This window comes from Phoenix dactylifera, chromosome 12 (assembly GCF_009389715.1).
Source record: "Phoenix dactylifera cultivar Barhee BC4 chromosome 12, palm_55x_up_171113_PBpolish2nd_filt_p, whole genome shotgun sequence".
In the NCBI taxonomy this organism is placed as follows: Eukaryota; Viridiplantae; Streptophyta; class Magnoliopsida; order Arecales; family Arecaceae; genus Phoenix; species Phoenix dactylifera.
The window spans coordinates 5,986,261-6,006,314 of NC_052403.1; the positions used below are offsets into that span (position 1 = coordinate 5,986,261).

The 20,054-nt window shown below is 39.5% G+C and overlaps 2 protein-coding genes across 5 annotated transcripts; one reads left to right on the forward strand and one right to left on the reverse strand.

Moving 5' to 3' along the window:
• Nucleotides 1-8,327: 8,327 nt before the first annotated feature.
• Nucleotides 8,328-9,431, forward strand: LOC103718143 (LOB domain-containing protein 11-like). Its single transcript, XM_008806819.3, has 2 exons — nucleotides 8,328-8,651; nucleotides 8,871-9,431. Exons 1-2 carry the CDS (start codon nucleotides 8,391-8,393, stop codon nucleotides 9,219-9,221), a joined length of 612 nt encoding a protein of 203 aa, XP_008805041.1. The 5' UTR covers nucleotides 8,328-8,390; the 3' UTR covers nucleotides 9,222-9,431.
• Nucleotides 9,432-14,377: 4,946 nt separating this feature from the next.
• On the reverse strand, nucleotides 14,378-19,600 carry LOC103718131 (interactor of constitutive active ROPs 2, chloroplastic-like). Of its 4 annotated transcripts, none has more exons than XM_039132435.1 (6): nucleotides 19,432-19,600; nucleotides 18,769-18,898; nucleotides 18,470-18,525; nucleotides 17,358-17,538; nucleotides 14,854-16,513; nucleotides 14,378-14,742 (listed from the first exon to the last, which is right to left on the reverse strand). In XM_039132435.1, the coding sequence occupies exons 3-5, from the start codon at nucleotides 18,487-18,489 to the stop codon at nucleotides 14,867-14,869; spliced, it is 1,848 nt and encodes a 615-aa protein (XP_038988363.1). In that variant the 5' UTR covers nucleotides 18,490-18,525; nucleotides 18,769-18,898; nucleotides 19,432-19,600; the 3' UTR covers nucleotides 14,378-14,742; nucleotides 14,854-14,866. The 4 variants fall into 4 exon arrangements, with proteins under 4 accessions (XP_038988363.1, XP_038988361.1, XP_038988362.1 ...); XM_039132433.1 differs by having other exon boundaries at nucleotides 17,358-17,541; XM_039132434.1 differs by lacking the exon at nucleotides 18,769-18,898.
• Between the last annotated feature and the right edge of the window lie 454 nt (nucleotides 19,601-20,054).

Consider the following 20,054-nt stretch of genomic DNA (forward strand, 5'->3'; position numbering starts at 1 on the left):
TTTGGGTTTCTGCTGTTGGTATGTGGCCTCTGCGGGGATCCATTAATTTTGTACTCTTGAGCCTTTTTATTTTATATGCAGGTGGAAAGCCATGCCTGCTACTGAAGTATAATTGGCTGGTCTGACCTATTGAATAAAATTTATTCATTAATTGATCACGAATAAACAAGAAAATTATTTGAGATGGTCATCCCTGAAGGGAACTGATCTGAAATTACTCAAGAAAGTGTTGGTAATTAACAATATTGCGGTATCTACATTATAAGGTTCATATAAGGTCTCTGTGTTTTATAGAATTTTTGCTGATTTATGTCGGTATAATCAGTTGTGTTTTATTTGTTTGGGTGTGCAGTTTAGATTAATTGATCATGTCTCCATCTTTTTCTTTAATGAATCGGGGGAAGTTCCTGACGTCAGCCATTTTCCATCAAAAAAAAAGAGAAAAAAACATGTCTCCCTCTTTATGTAGACCTTGGGCTTCTTTCATCATCCTCAGGATTGGTACTACTTGGGCTTGGGCTCCCATGTTAGTATCCGTCGGTTCATGCGAGGTAGACGCCGCTCCAGAATTTCGAGTTTTCTTTGTGCCACCAATCTTAGACCACTTAAAGGATTTGTCCGTTATGATACTTGTCATGTTTCCTGCGAGTATCTGATTTGTTGAGTTTGGGCTGGCGAATTTTCATCTATGAGATTGTGTGGTAATTATGGCAGGATCGATTAATTCTAGAGGTCGCAAAAGGCTAGGCATGACTATTCTGCTACTGCCAATTTCCACAGGTTCTGACCAGCACGCGAAAGGCTTGGCACGACCATTCTCTATTCCGCTCCTTATGTCAATTAGGATGTGCATAAGAATGAGTCAAGATGCTCCATGGCGTGCAAAAGACTGTAGAGTCCTGGAAGGCTGCCATGGCATCCCATCATGGAGATGGACAGCGGTCGAACATGGCACATCCATCTCCATCATCGGACGATATCGAGGGCTGCACATCCGGCTGCGTCATGGAACATGCGTCTTTAACTCTGTAGTAGGGTATTATTATTATCAGGAGTACTTGATGGAGGTCACGGTTGGGTTATGCAAACTTGTTCGGATTTATGCAGCGCTAAGGAGATTGGTCGAGTGCCTATTTGACAGACCAACGTGTGGGTGTGGGTAACTTCTCACGGTCTGCCCCTGAGTTAGTGATGACTTTAGAAGATTCAACATAAGCTATTCCTAATCCAGGTCCGTAATTGAAACTAGTGCTAATTCATTTCTCATTTACCGATTGAAGATGTCGTCTCTTTTTTCTAATTTTATTGACTGCATCAATCGAGTGTGAGCCGCTGTTGTACCAAAAAAAAAGAAAAATCATAGGGTTTTATGTGGAGGCTACAAGTATGATCAAAAAAGGATGGACTGTCAAAGGCGGCGGCCGAGCCACTAGAGGAAAGGCCACCCCAATATGGACCTCCATTAATTTGGCAAAGAGTACACACGCCTATTCACCAGTTCATCCTTTAAGTTTAATAATAGGTTTCTTGTCCAGTGGTCATATTTTGCAAGCACTGCAATTGTGATGCATTATTTCAAGTCAAGAGCTAGCTATAAATGAAGCTTCCTAAGTTTTGGTCGACCAATTGTGGTTTATTAAATTGATGCCACCTATGCTGACTAATACTTGTTAAAAGCGTAGCTAGGTGAAGTATGTTAAAGAACAAAAATAAGCTATTTGAAATATTTAGAGTATTTGTAAATCAAAAATAGTGGTAGGTCTAGCATTGTACAATTATAGTGCTGCATCTTCTGGAATATTCTCATCAAAGTAAAGGTTACATGCTAACAAAGTTTCATACTAGGCAAATACTATGTAGGTGTGATTTTTAATTTCAAGGATTTTAAAATAAGCAGAATATGGCTACCCATCTCTAAAATTCCGACTCGAGAGTAAAAATCAAACTTCTTCTTCTAGCAGACTATCTCTTTTAAATCTGGTGGTTTTATTTAATGTATCATCAAATCATGGAACTACAGCCCACCATGGAAAACATGTGATCTTATACATGATTAGCTTATTGATAAAATAATCAAAATCGTGTGTCGTGTATTTTAGCTTGCAAGAAAAAGGCCATACGTGCCAATGAATCGACCATTATTTTGTTTATGATAAACGATCGCGATCAATTTCAAAGTACTCTTTTCCAATTCAACTTGCAAAGTGTCTAGAGCTGGCTTCGGTTGTTTGCTTAGAGGAAGAAATCTACATTATAAGGTTCATATAAGGTCTCTATTTTTTATAGAATTTTTGCTGATTTATCTCGGTATAATCAGTTGTGTTTTATTTGTTTCGGCATGCGGTTTAGATTAATTGACCATGTCTCCATCTTTTTCTTTACGTAGGCGTTGGGCTTCTTTCATCATCCTCAGGATTGGTACTAATTGGGCTTGGGCTCCCATGTTAGTATCTATAGGTCCATGCGAGCTAGACGCCGCCCAAGAATTTCGAGTTTGCTTCGTGCCACCAAGCTTAGACCACTTAAGGATTTGTCCGTTATGATACTTGTCATGTTTCCTGCGAGTATCTGATTTGTTGAGTTTGGGCTGGCGAATTTTCAGCTATGAGATTATGTGGTTATTATGGCAGGATCGACTAATTCTAGAGGTCGCAAAAGGCTTGGAACGACTATTCTGCTACTGCCAATTTCCACAGGTTCTGACCAGCACGCAAAAGGCTTGGCACGACCATTCTCTATTCCGCTCCTTATGTCAATTAGGATGTGCATAAGAATGTGTCAAGATGCTCCACGGCGTGCAAAAGACTGTAGAGTCCTGGAAGGCGGCCATGGCATCTCATCATGGAGATGGACAGCGGTCGAACATGGCACATCTGTCTCCATCATCGGACGATATCGAGGGCTGCACATTCGTCTGCATCACAGAACATGCATCTCTGAGGATCCGAACTCTGTATTAGGGCATTATTATTATCAGGAGTACTTGATGGAGGTCACGGTTGGGTTATTATGCAAACTTGTTCGGATTTATGCAGCACTAAGGAGATTGGTCGAGTGCCTATTCGACAGACCAACGTGTGGGTGTGGGTAACTTCTCACGGTCTGCCCTTGAGTTAGTGATGACTTTGAAAGATTCAACATAAGCTATTCCTAATCCAGGTTCGTAACTAAAACCAGTGCGAATTCCTTTCTCATTTAGAAGATGTCATTTCTTTTTTCTAATTTTATTAGCTACATCCACATTTGTCGTATGTGAGCCGCTGTTGTACCCAAAAAAAAAAAACAATCGAGATCGATTTCAAGGCACTCTTTCCAATTCAACTTGCAAAGTGTCTAGAGGAACATAACGATGTCAAAACTTAACCAAATGACCAATTAGGACACAAGGAAGACACATTATGGTCAGCTGATGAGAACTTCTGGAAGAAGGCCATTCTGAAGGAGTCTGCTCACCCCGGACCCACCAAGACAGGCTTCCAAAACTCCATTTCCCATCTATTCTTTCTTATCGTTTGAATTACAGAGACCTAACACTTGACAATTGCTCCTGAGGTTTGTATGCTAAAACGAAAGATTATTTGGCGTAAGTGCTGGCTGCCACCTTCAGTTGAAAAGATTACCTCCATGGCTCCATGCAATAGTTGGAGGCCAAATCCAGATGGAGATTGGCAAGAAAAAGGAGGTGAAGGGAGGGGGAAAAAAAGAAAAGTATGTTTCGGTATCATTATAGCTTGTCGGCATGCAGACCAGAGATGGACAGAGAAAAGGCATCATATCTCGCGAAAGCCATGAGTCCCGAGCGGGAAGCTGCCATGATCCAAGCGGAAAGCGAGCCAATTGAATGCCGCGTGGGCCCGAGGGCACGTAAACATGCACACTGGAAGACTGGCGTAACGAACCGAGTTGGCGCGAGTTCAGATGGGAAAACAGGGGATTGAGATAGACACTACCAAACCCTTAAATTCCTTCGTTCGAAATTCAATTAAGTTATTTATTTAATAAAAATAATTAGATTTAAATTTAAATTTTTGATTTATTTAATAAATAGATTGGATACGAGTTGCAAGATTTTTTTGGCATTGGGCAAAACCAAATTTCAAGTTTTGGTGCTTGCAGCACCATTTTGATCTTGTCGAACTAACAACATTCTAGCTTTTGGGTGCTGGTAGTTGAGTTTTTAAGAGTTTAGATGCCAGAATTCTAGCATTTGAACTCTTAGATGCTATTTTTTTTGATATTTGAGCTTTTGTATGTTGGTTGGACTAAACTTTGAATTTGAACGGCGAATGAGCTGAGATTATCCATACTTTGGAACTTTTATAAATAGCCCTCCACTCCTTCCTTATCAATAATGGCCAGTCGTTGACATTCCGATCCAATTTTTTTTAAGCAATGGAAGACTTGGAGAGAGTTGTACTATATCACAAGCTTCATTTTGTGAGGCGCTTAAGTATTCTCCTCTATTTTTTTACTCTCTTCCCTTCTCTTTTCTTATATTTCTTTCCATATGCATCTCATTTGCAACTCGCACTTAGGATAGGCTTTTACTCTCTCTCTCTTTCTCTATTTTTTTCTATATGCATCTTATTTACATCTCCATGCATACACTTACAATAGGCATTTGACCTACCTATTTGTTAACTCTAGGGATTTTTATTAAGGTTAGAAAAAAAGTGTTTTATAATTTATTCCTTCCCACCATCCCCCCAAGCATGTTTTTATTAATGGTAGTGACATCTTTATACAAAAATGAACCCTGATCACCCTAACTCTACTGATTGATGTGATTGATTTGGCAAGCCAACAACTAATTGTTTCCCAGTACTACTAGAATAGTATCCTAGCAAACGGCACTGAATTACGCGAGCCCAGTACTGATTTTGGTGATTTGGTTGGGTGTAAAATGATATTTAACTTTCTTATTGCTCATATCATAAACAAAAAACCTTTCTTTTTTTTTTGGTGAAAAAAAAAACCTTTCTTATTGCTTGACGTATTGGCCATTAGAAAGGACTTCCGTGGCGGGAGCATTTTTCAATGTCTTATTTTTCTTATAGATTTTTATCATTTGATTGAAGTGACACGGGTACATTACACTGAAACATGGTTAGCCCAGAATAGGGATTTGCTGTTGACGCATATCTACATCAACCACAGCTCATCAAAAAAACCAATCAACCAAAATTTGCCACGACGTCAATATATATAGAGGATGAGGGGCGGCCACTTGGCGGGTCATGCGCCATGCGGCCAAATTTATATATTATAAACTCTCTGCATTTGGCCGCATTCTAATTGAGGCTCTAATGATCCTCGAAATTTTATTAATGTGATGAGCCTGATGTCCGGATCCTATCCAAACCAGCCATTTCTAGTCGGTCCACGTGCCATAATTTATTGGTGGTAGGTAAGCTCTTCCACCCCAATAATCCACAAAAAAGGAAAACCTAGGAGGTAAGTGTTCAAGATGCCCAAACAAATTTCTAGAGAACCTGCTTATGTTCCCCGAGCACCATTCTAACTTAAGTATCGGAGGGTTCCTCGTTGGACAATCCTGACTTCGGTTTCGGAGGATCTTCCGTCGGATACGCTCCGATCATTTTCGTTTGTACTGTTTCAGGTTGGAGTGCGGCCACCCAACAAACACTCCAATAGTGACTGCACACCGCTCGTCCTCTTCGATTCTTATCGGAGCAGCCGACAGATGAGCTCTCCAGTGCCGTTGCGCTCCTCATTGCAGTGTTTAGGATGGTCCGGTTCTCAGCAGCAACGGCTGTAAGTCAAACCACCCTTGTAATGCAAAGAATAATCAAGTTGATTCTGTAGAGCAGAACAATTCTGCTTCAAACAAGCAGGCTTCCCGAGGACTCCCATGAGAGCTCTTGCCACAGTGCAATGCATGATTGTTTATCATATTAATCAAGAGAGAAATTGTTTTGGAAGCCTACCTCAGTCACAACTTATAAAAATAGGAATAAAGAATAGAATGCAGACATTGGTGCAACAGTATATAATTATAAAAAATAGAAATAAAAGTATTTTTTACCATAAAAAAATTGAATAATGAGATACCAACTCTCCATGTGAACTAAAATCCGAAACGAACGGTTAGAAAGCATAAGGCTTTCCTTACCGCCTGAAAATAGCATACTAGAAAGCTCGCCACTGGTGTTAGATCACCAAGAAAGAGAACAAATAAAGAGAAGATACAAGAGTAGCATAGATCCAGATGTCTTGATTTTTAAGAATTTTCTTTACCATCACACTATTTTTCGAGAAATATGGAATATATTGTAGCCTGGACTACAACAAGAGATATATAAATCAAAGATACTTCTAAAATAGAATCCTACTAGTAAGTAAAGTGCAAGATAAAGTAAAAATAAGATAAAATAAGATTAATTCATTGATGTTGGATACCCAAAGGGTCGTTCCCAACATTACAATCTAATTTTATAAGAGACTTCTCATAGTAAGATTAGTACTACTACGTAATCCTCTTGGATACTTATCGTTGCTATTATTTGCCATATGGCTCACTACTATCATATATGATAAATAGTATTACTCTTCTTCTCATATCATGGATAATAAGAATATAGGTATAACTACCTCACTTTTCTCATATTATGAATAGTGGAAAGATAAATATAATTACTTTCTTTAGATTTTGCTCAGCTAAGACCTCGTCATAGTCCAATGACTATCACTTTCTTGGGTCTGCATCTTCTTTGCTGGCCTTGTCGGTTTTTAGTTTACCATTAGCTTGGATGCAGTACTGTAAACAGTGATCCATGGTGTTTCCCTGAACACAAAAATATGACCACAACTTATCACGTCCAACCACATGCTGCCTGTGTAATATAACGAACTAGTGTTTGCAAACCATGCGGGCACTACAAGTCATATCATATCACTATTTTACGTTCTTATTATGTATCCGGGGTAGCCAAAATTTAGATAGATTTCTTTAGAAGAATGCTCATGTCGCTCTCAGATACTAGTCCGCATTGGTAGTAGAAAAAGCGACTGATGTCCCCTTTAATTACTTTCCGAGGAGCTTGCACAGGATTAAGTGCAGAAAAAATGGGTGAAATACTTCACCTTCTTGGAGGCTTAGGTCCACACGGCAACGACCTGGAAACTAAAAAGAGGAGGTGAAGTGGTAGGGAAAGGGATTCCAACGCACTAGGGAAGAGGACCGAAGCAGCCCCCCCTCTTATATTTTTCCAACGGGGAGAAATCCGGAGTTAGAAATTTAGAGCTTCTCAACGTGGAAACAAGGATAAGATGGGCGAAAATATGGCCGGTTTCTATTGTGGTTGCTTTCTCGTGCCCAACGAGCGACCGCCTCCTCACCCAACACTTTGACCCCCAACCCACTTTGGATGGTTAATTAGTCGCCACCCTCATGGATGGGGACCAGAGATAAATATTTGTAGAATTTAAAGAGAAAATGTTATATGACGTATGATCTCTCTGTCAGTCCCTGAAAAGTTTTTATTTTTTTTTCAAAAAAAATCTTTGTGATGTAACTAGGTAAGTCATGGTTCAACTAACCACTTAAATTTCTTGCAAACTGTAACTTATTTATATATATGGTGGGATTATGAACAGAAATTTTTTATATGACACTTGGTTTAAAATGATGTGATGCATAAATTTGGCATTAAAGAAACATATGTACCTTCTGTTTTTTAAGAAAAAAACTCTTCTGGCCATTCACTGCTGTGCAAAATTATACATGCTTGCAAATTTTGACACTAAAAAAAAAGCAACTTAAATCATAGTAAATTAAGATGCACCATATAATTTAAACTCTTGTTTCCAGCGCATTCTAAATCAAGTCCAGCTCAAAAACAGCTTAAATTATCTAATTTCTTCTCTCTTGTCTCTTATATCCTCTCGAGCTTTCCTCTTATCAGTGATTATATATATATATATATATATATATATGTATATATATGAGAAAACGATTAGGCGACACGCCTAATCTCTTCCATTAATTCAATTGAAGGCAACGAGCCTTATCAATGATATATTACCAATAACCTACCCCTGCTTTTGCCACAATTGACAAAGTTCCAGCACCGTAATGTTGGAACTTTCAACGAAACAAAAGACTTCCAAGTTTAAGCACGGCCGTCTCCCCAGGTGAGCCATGGGTGTTTAAAAAACAAAAAAAAAAGGTAAAATAATTTAAGCCGCTGAAGTCAGCTTTCCCACTTGATAAACTTATCAACCCCCTCTCCGTTTTCCCTCCCTCTCCCTATTTATATTATCCTAGACTCAAAGATCCATCACAAATCATTCCTTTTCATCACCCTCCCACCTTGAGCCAGCTCTCCTCCCTACCAACTCTTACCCTCTCTCTCTCTCTCTATTCTCTCATGGAGGCAAGTGACACAACCACTACCACCACCTTCCATTATCCATCCTCTTCCTCTCCTTCCTCCTCTCCTACCTCTTCTCCTCCTTCCCGTCCAACACCTCCCCCTGTTGTTCTCAGCCCTTGCGCTGCCTGCAAGGTCCTCCGCAGGAGATGCGTCGACAAGTGCGTGCTTGCGCCTTATTTCCCTCCCAACGAACCCCTCAAATTCACCACCGCTCATCGAGTCTTCGGTGCCAGCAACATCATCAAATTATTGCAGGTAATCCATCACTTGGAATGCTTGGTTACTCTATATATTATTACACCATTCTTAACTGGAGAAGGCTCTCCAAATTGACGTTAGAAACATGCTCCTCTTAACCTATTTATCAAGTGATAAATAAAGTGATGGCATTCTTTCATGATATTATGAGTAATAGAATTCTATCAAAGAGAAATATTCTGCCAAGCATGACTCGATGGATTACGGTGGTTGCAGGAACTCCCGGAGAGCCAGAGGGCCGATGCAGTGAGCAGCATGGTGTACGAGGCGAATGCTCGAATGAGGGACCCGGTGTACGGGTGCGCCGGGGCCATTTGCCAGCTCCAGAAGCAAGTGAGCGAGCTGCAGGCCCAGTTGGCCAGGGCACAGGCTGAGCTCGTCACCATGCAGTCCCAGTACGCAAGCCTGGTCGCCAACATCTGCATGGAGGTGGCTCAGTCTCAGCAGTTCATGCTGCAATCTCTCGACAGCACCGGCACAAATAATCCTGACTTGTTACAGAGCGATGCTTCCATGCTGGATGATTACTGCCAAGGTTCAGTTTGGGAGGGGCTTCTATGGACATGAGTAAACTACTCTTGTTAGGCCACCGCAAGGATGAATGGTCGACCTACGTTTTAAAAAAGTGAAACAAAAAGAAAAAAATGACATCTTGGATTTGAATTTGTAATCTAGATGGATAGGTAGGAGAAGTGATGCGAGAGGAATGTTCTGTACCAATAACAGTATTTTATCCTTGATTGACTATAAGAAATTAATGTTGATGAACTCTTTAAACATAGTTTCGAAGTTTGATGTGGTTATCTCCTCTGGAATTGTTACAAACTGTTCGCGGTCCAATATGGCCAGGGCACGGGGTCTCATACAATATTATTCCTTAAATTCAACTGTTTGTAGTCAAATGATGGGTTCCTTGTCAAACAATCTCTATGACTTAATTGCACAAAAGTCTTTTCCTCTAAGATGCAGACTAGTGAGTCAATTAGAAGGCTTTGCATGTCAAAATATCACAAGGAGAAGCATGTGGCCTACGAGAAAATAAATGAGTGCGTGTGCTCCTGGCATTGAATAGGAGAAGTAGTTAGCCTCGAGCACTCGGTCACTGTTACTAGTCTTTGAATTAACATGACTGGTAGTGATAAATCATGAAGGAATGATGGAGCCCATGATTATAATCATCATTAGGGTGCTTTGTAAGATGATGTAACCAAACTGGTTCTCAGAGTGGCCCTGTAATTTTAATTTTTTTATTGCACAGCTATTGCAACGAGGGCTCATTAGCTTTATTTCTTTCTAAGTAAAACGTATTTAGGCTAGTTGTTACTTAGATTGATAATATATTAAAGCAGAGATAGGCCTATGGAGTTAAATAGGGTTTTTCATGATTATGTTTTGGTAAGCATAAATTTGACGTAAGTTTATCGCCCTAGTTTTATCTAGTGCTCGTGCCATATGACAATGTTCTCTTGTGTTTTTAATTACTTTGTGTGTGTGAGCAATTTCAGGTGAAAGATAGTTCTCCTTAATACAGTGGAGTGTGTGCATAATGTCCTACAGCATCATGATTCATGAAACGAATTTAGTGGGCTAGAAAAGAACCTGAGACCGAACTCCACTACATTCTCCCAAACACCTTTAACGCATTGAGTCCACATGGATGTCAGATAATTTCTAGTAGATGTCTACAGTAATGGCACCTTATTCTCAAGCAACATGCATGTTAACGTCGTCGAGCCAGCTGAGGGCTCCATCCAAAGTATGGCAACAGTATCTATATAGTGCTAAATGGATGATAGTGTAGGCAAATTGTCATGGTGCTTCACATGAGCCCATCCTTTGCCTTTCCAGATGGAAGCTACTGGCTTTTGTCCTTCATAGGTGCATCTGATATCTTACGTTTCATGTCCCAGTTGGCACAATAATTGAACTGAAGGAGTACACAAGTGTAAAGCAAAGGATTGATTTAGGTGCATGAGTCATGAACTTCTGCAACTCACAGCAGAATTCAGATCTTTTAACTTGCGGCATCATTTTGTTTATGGTGCTTTCATGGTTACATTCAAGCTAGTTTGGCATCTACTAATTAGGTGTCTATCTGCCCATAGTTTATGGACAATGCAGCTAAATCTGAGAAAATGGCCTACCAGTATTAGTGATCAGTGGACCAAATGAAAAAATAGAAAATTCCAACAACTAATAAGAAAAACTGTGGACCAGTTGATTGCTGTTGTCTAAAAATATGGAAGAAAAGGAATTTTCGGATTTTCTTAAAAAAATCAAGTTCTATCTATTGTATCTTGCAGAAAATTTTATGAATCTTCTTCAACTGAAAGCATTTATATTCAGAGAAGCCGCTTGACCCTCTCAAACTTGGAAATAATCTTGGAGCATTGGCATCGCACGTTAAGAGACGATGATCTATCTTTGTAGAAAAAGGCTGACTTACACCGAGATGCAGAGCTTATATAGTTGTATATTGAAGTTACAGATATCCTTCAAAGCACTTATGAGATTATTCAGCTTGTTGAATAGTTTAACAGATCTACTTACAGACTACTACCTTTTGTAAAAAAAATTTATTGCTTTTTTATTTTTTTTCCTTGCAAATACTTTATAAATAGTTTTTGTAAACTTCATTTTTTTTAATAAAGGCCGGGTGGCTTTGCCTCCCTTTTCATATAAAAAAAAGAGATACATTCAAATACGATGTATGCAATTATTTTGGCATTCTTTTTTTCTTTTGGAATCTTATGAGATATCCAAAGCTTTTTTCTGATATTTTAGAATTTTAAATTTGATAACCAAGCCGCGGTCTGCAATTATATTTATGGTGTACATTTGATTCGTTAAGAAGCTGCTTCAACAAATAAAATGTACCAAAACAAAACATTTTTGCATAAATAATACCCAAGATGTCAAATTTGGATGCCATAAACTGATTTTTCTTGGCAGTGACTGCCACTGGCCTGCATTAGATTTTCAACGTAGGTTCACCAAATCTCACTTCTTTATGAATGGCAATAGTCAGCAACTGTGTATAAAAGTTAACATCTAATCGAGTTGGCGCGGGGCCACTGTTCAAAACGTAATCGATCGTTTGCTGCGCATTTGACGCGATCTATATTCCAAGTGGGTGGGTCCCTCCGCCCAACTAACTATTTTAACGTATGAATACAAATGCCACAAAGAAAACCAGTTAATGGCAGAGAAAAAGTCATCTTCGTTTCAGCCTTTCTTCTTCTTTTTTTTTTTGCCAGGCTTCAGTCTTTCTTTCGGTTGCGGCACAACTTGGTGTTTTTCGGTACGCTGAACGAACTCCCATGGCCACGGTGCAAAATCCGTACAGAAAAGCTGTGCGAAAAGGTTATTCTGCACGGATTTCAAAACGGCTACTGCAGACTCTATTGTTGATGTCACTAAACATGGTGACATGCTCAGCTAAAAAATTAAAAATATTTTCTACATAAATAAGATTCTTTTGTTCATGAAAAAAAATATGGAATAAGGTAAAATTTACTCTCTCTTTTTTGTTCGGAGTAAATTTTTGTAAAAATGATCTTAAACTTTTAGATAAAATATGATAAATTTCTTCTCTTTATTAAAGATATAATATATATTTTAGGCAACTTTCCAATATGTACAACCAAATATGAGAACTAGATATAAAAAAACAACTTTATGAGGCATCGTGCATCAGTTTTTTTTAAAAAAAAAAAGTAAATTTTTTTTTTTTGCGAACCAAATGAGCGCTTAAAAAAATTTAAAAAAATTTCAAAGTTGGGCTAGCTATTAAGAACCCAAGAACAAGCAGCTTGGGAAGGAATTTGCTTTGCAAACTTCATCCTTAAGGGTGATTCTATTTATTTGAAGAGCAATTCTATGACAAAATTAGTTGTATAATGAGATAGAAGCATATGTTGATGGACGTCTTTTACTGCAAGATATTTGGAGGAAGGCTGTAGCGCTTTCTATCGTAGTTATGTTTATCATAAATGAATAGAGCAGCAAATTGGGTTACATACTATATAATAGATCATTCTGGTGGAGCCATGTGGAAGATTTTTTAGGTCCGAAACCCAGGAACCTGTTTACCTAGGGGTTCAACTTGAGTAATTTCATCATCTGGAATTATTAGGTTATTCTCTGCTACTTGTAGACGTAGCGTAGAATATGGCTTGGAGCATTCTTTGTTTTTCCTAAGACCAATATTTGACTTGTTGACTTTTCAGTGTTTTTTTGAATAAATAAAAGTTCAGCCTACTTCTCTGATGATCAGCTGTCTTAAAAACTGGAGAAGGAACAATTAATTTACCCCATTGCCTTCATCGTTCCTATAAAAAATGTGGTATCCAAGGAGAGCTGTCAAACTATAAGAAATGTGGTATATTTTCGCAGTAAGACATGGAAAACAGAGAGCTGTCTACCCACAGGAAACAATTTGACTACTTTGATAAATTGTAGACAAGGCAGACCAACTTCCAATCAAATATAAGAAAGGAATCACAATGTCAAAACAAGGGTAAAGAGAAGATAAGGTTAGTGGCATCTATCTATAAATTAAATGCATATGCTATGTTGAATGCTGCATTTTAAATGGGAACAGATAACACTCTGCTTTGAAAGTTGGTCAATGATCTACAGCTACTTCATAAGATGCATTAGCTTTTTGTATCTTTCTTCATGGTATCTAGCAATTCTTCTCTATACTCAAAAGGCTTCAAAGTACCATTCTTTTTCAGAGGAAAGATTGTCAACAACGAAGTTTTGATCAACCAATGTTTAATATAAAGAAGGAATTATTTGTTAGATATCGAATTTTTGCTAGGGTCTTAGTGGTCAAGATGATCCTGCTTTTGATTAATAGGGTAGTTGTTAGCTTCTAGAAGCCCCTGTATTTTCTTTACTTTAGCATGCGTGGAGAAAGATCATGTACTGCTAAGTTACAAGTCAATACTTTCAATTATAATATGGATAGTCCTTGTCTTTCATTTCATTTTTCAATGAAATGGGAGATGGCTTGCCGCTGTTTTGCTCAAAAGAGAGAGGATCATACCCCACAAGATATGATAGCCAGGGCTGTCCATGGACCGGGATGGGCCCTAAGGCCTGATGACCCGGCTCGAGGAAAACCGGGCTCGGACTCAGAATTTTAACCCAAAAGCCCGAAAGTGAAGATGGCCCGATATTATGGACCGGGCCCGGACTAGGTTTTCATGGGCTTCACTTGGCCCCCACCCAATCTCATATATTCCAATGGCAGGCCGGGGCCTAGGATCCTTGGGCTTGAGCTTAAGAGTACGGGTTTACTTCGGGCCTAGGGCCGAGACGACTCATTGAGAAAAGAGAAAAAGGAGATGCATAGTTTTTTTCATCATCTGCTCCTCAACAAATTTAATTATGTTGCTTGAGTCCAATGCAATCAAGACTTGCATCCCTGTCTTGTCAGAAAAATAGGCACGAAGGGTAGGTCATAAATTTTCATAAAATGACCACTCAAAGGTGGAATGAAGGTTTTTGCACTGTAGTGATTGAGAAATTTAAGTTTTCTTTTATATATATATATATATATATATAAAACTTTTCAGTTATTTAACCTCTCTGAATTTTCGGCCTGCAAATTTTTCATCAAAATCCAAAACTTCTCATTTTTACCTGAATTATTCCCCAATGCCAAATTTGTGAGCAATGGCTGCCTTCTGGTCCAACAGTTCTAAAACCGGGGCAGTGTAAGAGCATTCTTATTCTTCCACAAGTCTAGTCAATGCAATTGCTGGTAAGCCAAGCAAATAGCAAATCTAATGGCACGCAAAAAAAACAAAATTCTGACTCAGGTCCGATCCTCATAGTGCAATCAAGATCTGTGAATTTTTTGAACACATCAAGGACCTACAAGTTCAGTTGGCAAAAACTATATATTCCAAGGAAAAATGGGAATCATTTATACATAGTGTCTGGAATACTAGCAAGTAAAAGAGCAAGGTCTGCGTTTGCACAGAGAAAGAGCAACCTGAAGCTGTAGCCATCGCCCTTCTGCAGATGTGTTGCCCCTTTCCTCTTCAAGGATTCCCCAACTGAATAACTCTTGGCTCTGGACATGGGCAATACAAGCAAAAGATCAACGTCTCAGCGATGAGGAAAGAACCTGAATCAACAGCAAATCAACCAGGGAAGAAATAACTAACAAAGATGAGATACAAACCTGGAGATGCTCACTAAGATAACTTCTGGCCCTTCTTCCACAACCCGCTGATTCTCCTTAGCACATTATTGTTCTTCTTCCTTTGAGATTCATCATCCAGATCATCAGAAAATGGTGAGCTCATCAGCTTCTTATCGACGGAATGGTACTCATAATCCAGCGAGCCTGTCCTCTCCACCAGCCTCTCATTGTTGCCGGCTGTAAGCACAGCCATGGCAGCTTCAGCTGCCTTCCGCCACTGGTCGGCTTGCACCCGCAGCCTCCTCAGCTCAGCTTCCATTTCTGATCTCATTGCTTTTGCTGCATCCAACTGCTCGGTCACCCTTGCAGCCCTCCTGCTGCTTTTATCCGCCTCCTCGGTAACAAATCCGAGCCTCGTCATTGCCTCCTTCTCTGCAGCTCTTGCCATCTCAACCTCAGCTACTGCTGCTTGATAAGCTTTATGGCTCTCCATTTCTCTCCTCCTCATCTCAGATTTCAGTTGCTCGTTCTCCTCTGAAATGCTCTGCAGGGTTGTCTCCTTATCCATTAGTTCCGCCTTCAATTCCCTGATGCTGGCAATTGATTGTTTTAGCTCTAGACCCAATTCAGATTCCATTTGGTTTGTTCCTCCCTTTTCTAACTCCTCATGCAGCTTCTTGTTCATAGCTGATAAGCTTCGAAGTTCTGCTTCCTTGTCATATAGACTAGCCTTTAGTACAATAATCTCAGTTTTCGAATTGTTCAATGCTGATTTTAATTCGGTTTCTCTCACTCTAGAGTCAATCTTCATTTGCTCCATCAATTCATAAGCATGTTGTGTTTGCAATATCCTTTGTATCTGTTCTTCTTGGTACTTCATCTCAGCTGCCTCAAGTGCCGATCTCAATTGTTCCATTTCCGACTCCAGGGAGTTGCACCTGATTTTCTGTGAATCATAGCAATCACCATTATGATGCGCCAAAGATTGGTTACCAGCAAGAGACTGACCTTCGTGTAATTTTCTCACAACTTCTTCAAGTGAATTCACTCGAGCCCTGGATTCCTCCAGTTCAGAAGCCACTAAGCTGAAAGAATCCATGAATTTTGATCCATCACTAAGGAGATTCTCTATAGTCGTTCTAGCTATTTCCAATTGCTGTTTTGTCTCAATAACTGTTGCTTTTGCATCAGCTTCTGCCTTTTCACTCTCTCTAAGCTGAACTTTTAGGCTTCCGATGATGGATATGGCCTCTTCCATATCTTTTTTCAAGGCCTGGAGCTCGGAAATTTCCACTTCAGATTGCCTGGCTTGGGCAGCCTCGGATTTGAGAACCATTTCCAGCTGCAGCTTCAACCTCTGTATCTCATTCATGGATGAGGCCAGAGCTGCTGAGTCAACAGAGTGCTGTTTCTGGAGGGATTCAAGCTCGGACTGCCATACACGATCCCTTTCCTGAGAGATTTTGCAGAGTTCTTGGAGCCTAGCCTCTTCTGCTGCAGAGAGCTCTACAAGCTGGTGTTGGGAATCTTCAAGTTTCGCAGATACGACAAAGAGCTGGTTCTTGGCCTCTTCTGATTCCTGCTTTGCTCGCTTCTTTGATGACTCAGATGAGCTCAGCTGTTCCTTTGCCTTCTTTAAATCCTCTTGGAGCTGGACGAGTTGACATTCCAACTCAGACACCCTGCTTGGAAGCTTCTTCTGGGAATTGAGCACAAAAGAGGTCGATGTTGATCGATAATCTCCAATATCCTTTGCAACATAAAGATAACAAGCAAATACCAGACCATGGTATGGTTTATCTAAGCAGGAAGGAACTATAAGTTTCTTTTTTATGACGGCAATTGTTGATAAATGGTAAATATTTGCTTCCCAAAGGTGATTCCAGAATGACCCAGGATTGCTGAAGCAAATCAGTTGTGGAGAACAGTGATATTTAAGCCAGATCCAGTGACCAGGATGACCAAAATCCATGTCTTTAAATATCATATCCTCCATTCCATGATGAAACATATTAACAGCATACAGATATCTGCCACTATTGATGATCTGATGCATTATGACTTATAACAGCGATATATGAAGGCAATAACGGCCCTTACCGATAGCGACTGCTATTTCGTATTATAATTTTGTTCATGTTATCTACTTAACAAACATTTATTTAATACAAAAAAAAAAACATTTACAATCGCAGTATATTTCTATTTCCTTTAAGCTGCTATAAATATCAAATGGCCGGTCTAATGGTCCTTCATGGCTTTTGGTTGCAATCATGGTCCCCGTCCAGCCACTCCATGGCTTCTGGTTGCAACGATGGTCCCCGATCAGCTATCATGTACGTGGTGTGTCTCTGTGTGTGTGTGTGGGTGGGTGCGCGTGCACGTGCGTGTGTCCATTTTACTCCTAATTGTTTTCAGAAGAGTTGAAGCTTAATGTTCATTTGATAACAGGGAAATGAAATTAGATGTTCGCAAAACTCTAAAGATGGTAGATCTATCAGATATCAAGCCCCTAAACTGCTCATACAAGATATAGTATGTACCTCACGTACTGGAGTTCTAGGTGATCGACGTTCGATGACCTTAGGACTTCTATCAGTTAAAGTCTTTGCTAGTCGACATGTTGGAGAAGCAGAGTCGGGCTCGGAACCAGCTGCCTTGGGCAGACGATTCGATCTAGGGGTGGCTGGAGATGTCCTCTGAGGACCTTCTGAAGATGCACTCCTGCTTCAAGATGAGAAAGGAAAATATCAGCAACCAACATTGATCATCTACATGAAGCACAAATGAACTAGAGAGAAGATTCATGCGAAATGCTGAAGAAAATATGCTCAAGTGTAAGAATTCTGACTTCTACAAGACTAACATCTCTTTTCATCAATGTTTAATTGTCAGCAAGAATTAAGCAGAAAGGCATCATAATGATACAATTCAACGTGATCTATGAAAAATTGAGAACCATTAAAGCATACTATAGGTTAGAGGGTCGCCAAAATTAATCAGGTCATAAAGAAATAGCGTGTTTACGGATACCCCATACTCAAAGGCCACTTGTAGACCCATTAGCACAGCAATTGGTGATCACTATGCACATTTTCATGCTCGAAGTAACTAAAAACAATAAAAAGAGGCTAACCTCAATTATAGACCCAAGGTAATAAACTCGATGGATGAGATTTCAAAGATCATTGAATTTACACTGAATTGGGAGGGAACAAAACAAAACATTTTGATGAAAAAGGACCCACAGCTTCAAGGCAAGCAGAAGAACAAAAAGGGATGAGGGAATTCAAAAAAAAAGAAGATTAGAAACGGCAAAATGGCCATGGTTTGAAGCAGACTTTCTCTAGAAAAGGCAAGCATAAAGCAAAGAAGATGTGGTTCCCAATGCATGGGCCATCCCCCCAAGCTCAAAGCCAGACAAACTAAAGAGCCTAACATTGGTCACAATCACATGCTGAGGATTTTAAACTACAGTGTCTAGAGTGTGAAAGAAAATAAATTAGAGAGAACAAAGGGTAACCCTTTGTTCTCATCCATAATAACAAGGCAAAAGGTATTATTTAGATTCCCATTGCCTACCACCTGACATAAATTATTCGAAACAACAAAAATTTAATTTTGAAAAACTGAAAAATTCAAGATAAGATCAGACCTTGTTTTGGTTGTCTGCATTTTTTAACTTTTTTCTATTGTTCCTACGAGCCACCCCTGCAGAGCAAAAGAACAAAGTAGGCCTCAGACCGAGAGGAGAGGAGAGAGAGAAGTATGTCAGAGTGGGTGCGTTGTATCTTAACATAAGCAAATAAATGAACCATAGAAATCCAGCGAAATCCAAATCCATTGTTTTTAGAGTAATATATTTACTCAGTCCTGGCTTTCTTTCACCCTTTCAATTGGTTGAAATACAAGTGAAAAAAATAATAATTACCAATAGAATCAAAAAATCAGTACCTTTTTTCTTTACTTTTAACCCTGGTCATGTACTCATACCCTGATCCTCCAACATATTATATCACTACAGCATAAACTTGGACAAAGGAATCCATGAAGCATTCCTTGTTTTCCCTTTACCTCTTGTCAACTACCTTTAAAAAATTATTATCTATTAGTTCATTAATAAATAAAAAGAAATATATAGTCGAAGAGTAGAAAAGATAACTAACTTAATTTATGAACCGTTTTCTTGGATACCCGGTAAACGGACTAAGATCTTTAATATAAGAAAATCTATATGTATTTGATCAGCAGAAAAAAAAAAACTTATGGAACTAAAAGGACTCAATAAGTGAAAATCACATAAGAATATCTCATATTATTTCTGTTTGGATGGAAGATCCCCAGAGAGCGCCTGCTGAAAACTTTTTATTTTTCTTCAAAAGCAAATCACTTCACACCCAGAAAAAAAAGAAAAACAGGGGAGAAGATAAGCTCTCTACGTTCCGTCCCTCTTTCTTTCTTTTTGCAAAGACTTATCTTCCCTCATTTCCTTCCTTGTTTCTGACACCATTCCACGAGGAAAATGAAGAGAATGGTAAACCCAGGGAACAGAGAAGACATGGTTTTAAAACGGAGCAATGGCGAGGAGAAGTGGAGAAAAAAAGTAACAAAACTCACGCAAATGGATCCTTGGGAGAGTTTCTCCAAAGCTTCTTATCTCTCCCTTTCCCTTTCTTTGGCCCTCTCCTCTCCTTCTTTCTCCTTGGCTCGCAGGTCCCGAGACCTCCTCTCGCCCCTGTCTTCGGAGCAGAGACAGAAAGAGCGGGGTGTGAAAGCCGAGGGATCCTGCATTTCTGCCAGGCATAGGATTTTTCCCAGTATTGAGAAACGAATCTGGGAATCGATGGAGAAACGAATGGAATAGGACAATATCTTTCGGAAACGATACCGGTTTTTTTTTTTTTTTTTTTTTCTGGATGAAAGGAAAAAGGGGGCGACGAAGACCTCACCCGCGTAGCAATCCCCACTGGACCTCCTTCTTGCTGAAGAATGTTCGATATGGATAGATAAGTTTTACTCATATCCTCCCCACTCGCAGAAGAGCAGACCAGATGAGGATTCTACTAGGCAAATCAGGCGAAGGGCACCAGTTCTCCGCATTTAATCGACGCTTGCGTGTTTCAAACTTGAGCCACTCCGATAAAATTTTAGCCTCGTTCCAACCGTGCTACCACCTCGATGGTAAACGATATTGCTTTGCCGTGCGGGGGCGAAATGAGATTTACTTTGGAGAAACAGGC

Coding starts and splice junctions, on each gene's coding strand:
- LOC103718143 (XM_008806819.3), top strand. CDS start 8,391: ATGGAGGCAAGTGACACAACCACTACCACCACCTTCCATTATCCATCC. Junction 8,652..8,870: donor ACATCATCAAATTATTGCAG/GTAATCCATCAC, acceptor CGGTGGTTGCAG/GAACTCCCGGAGAGCCAGAG.
- LOC103718131 (XM_017845462.3), bottom strand. CDS start 18,489: ATGCAGACAACCAAAACAAG. Junction 17,542..18,469: donor ATGCAGACAACCAAAACAAG/GTCTGATCTTAT, acceptor CTCATCTTGAAG/CAGGAGTGCATCTTCAGAAG. Junction 16,514..17,357: donor CTAGAACTCCAGTACGTGAG/GTACATACTATA, acceptor CTCAATTCCCAG/AAGAAGCTTCCAAGCAGGGT.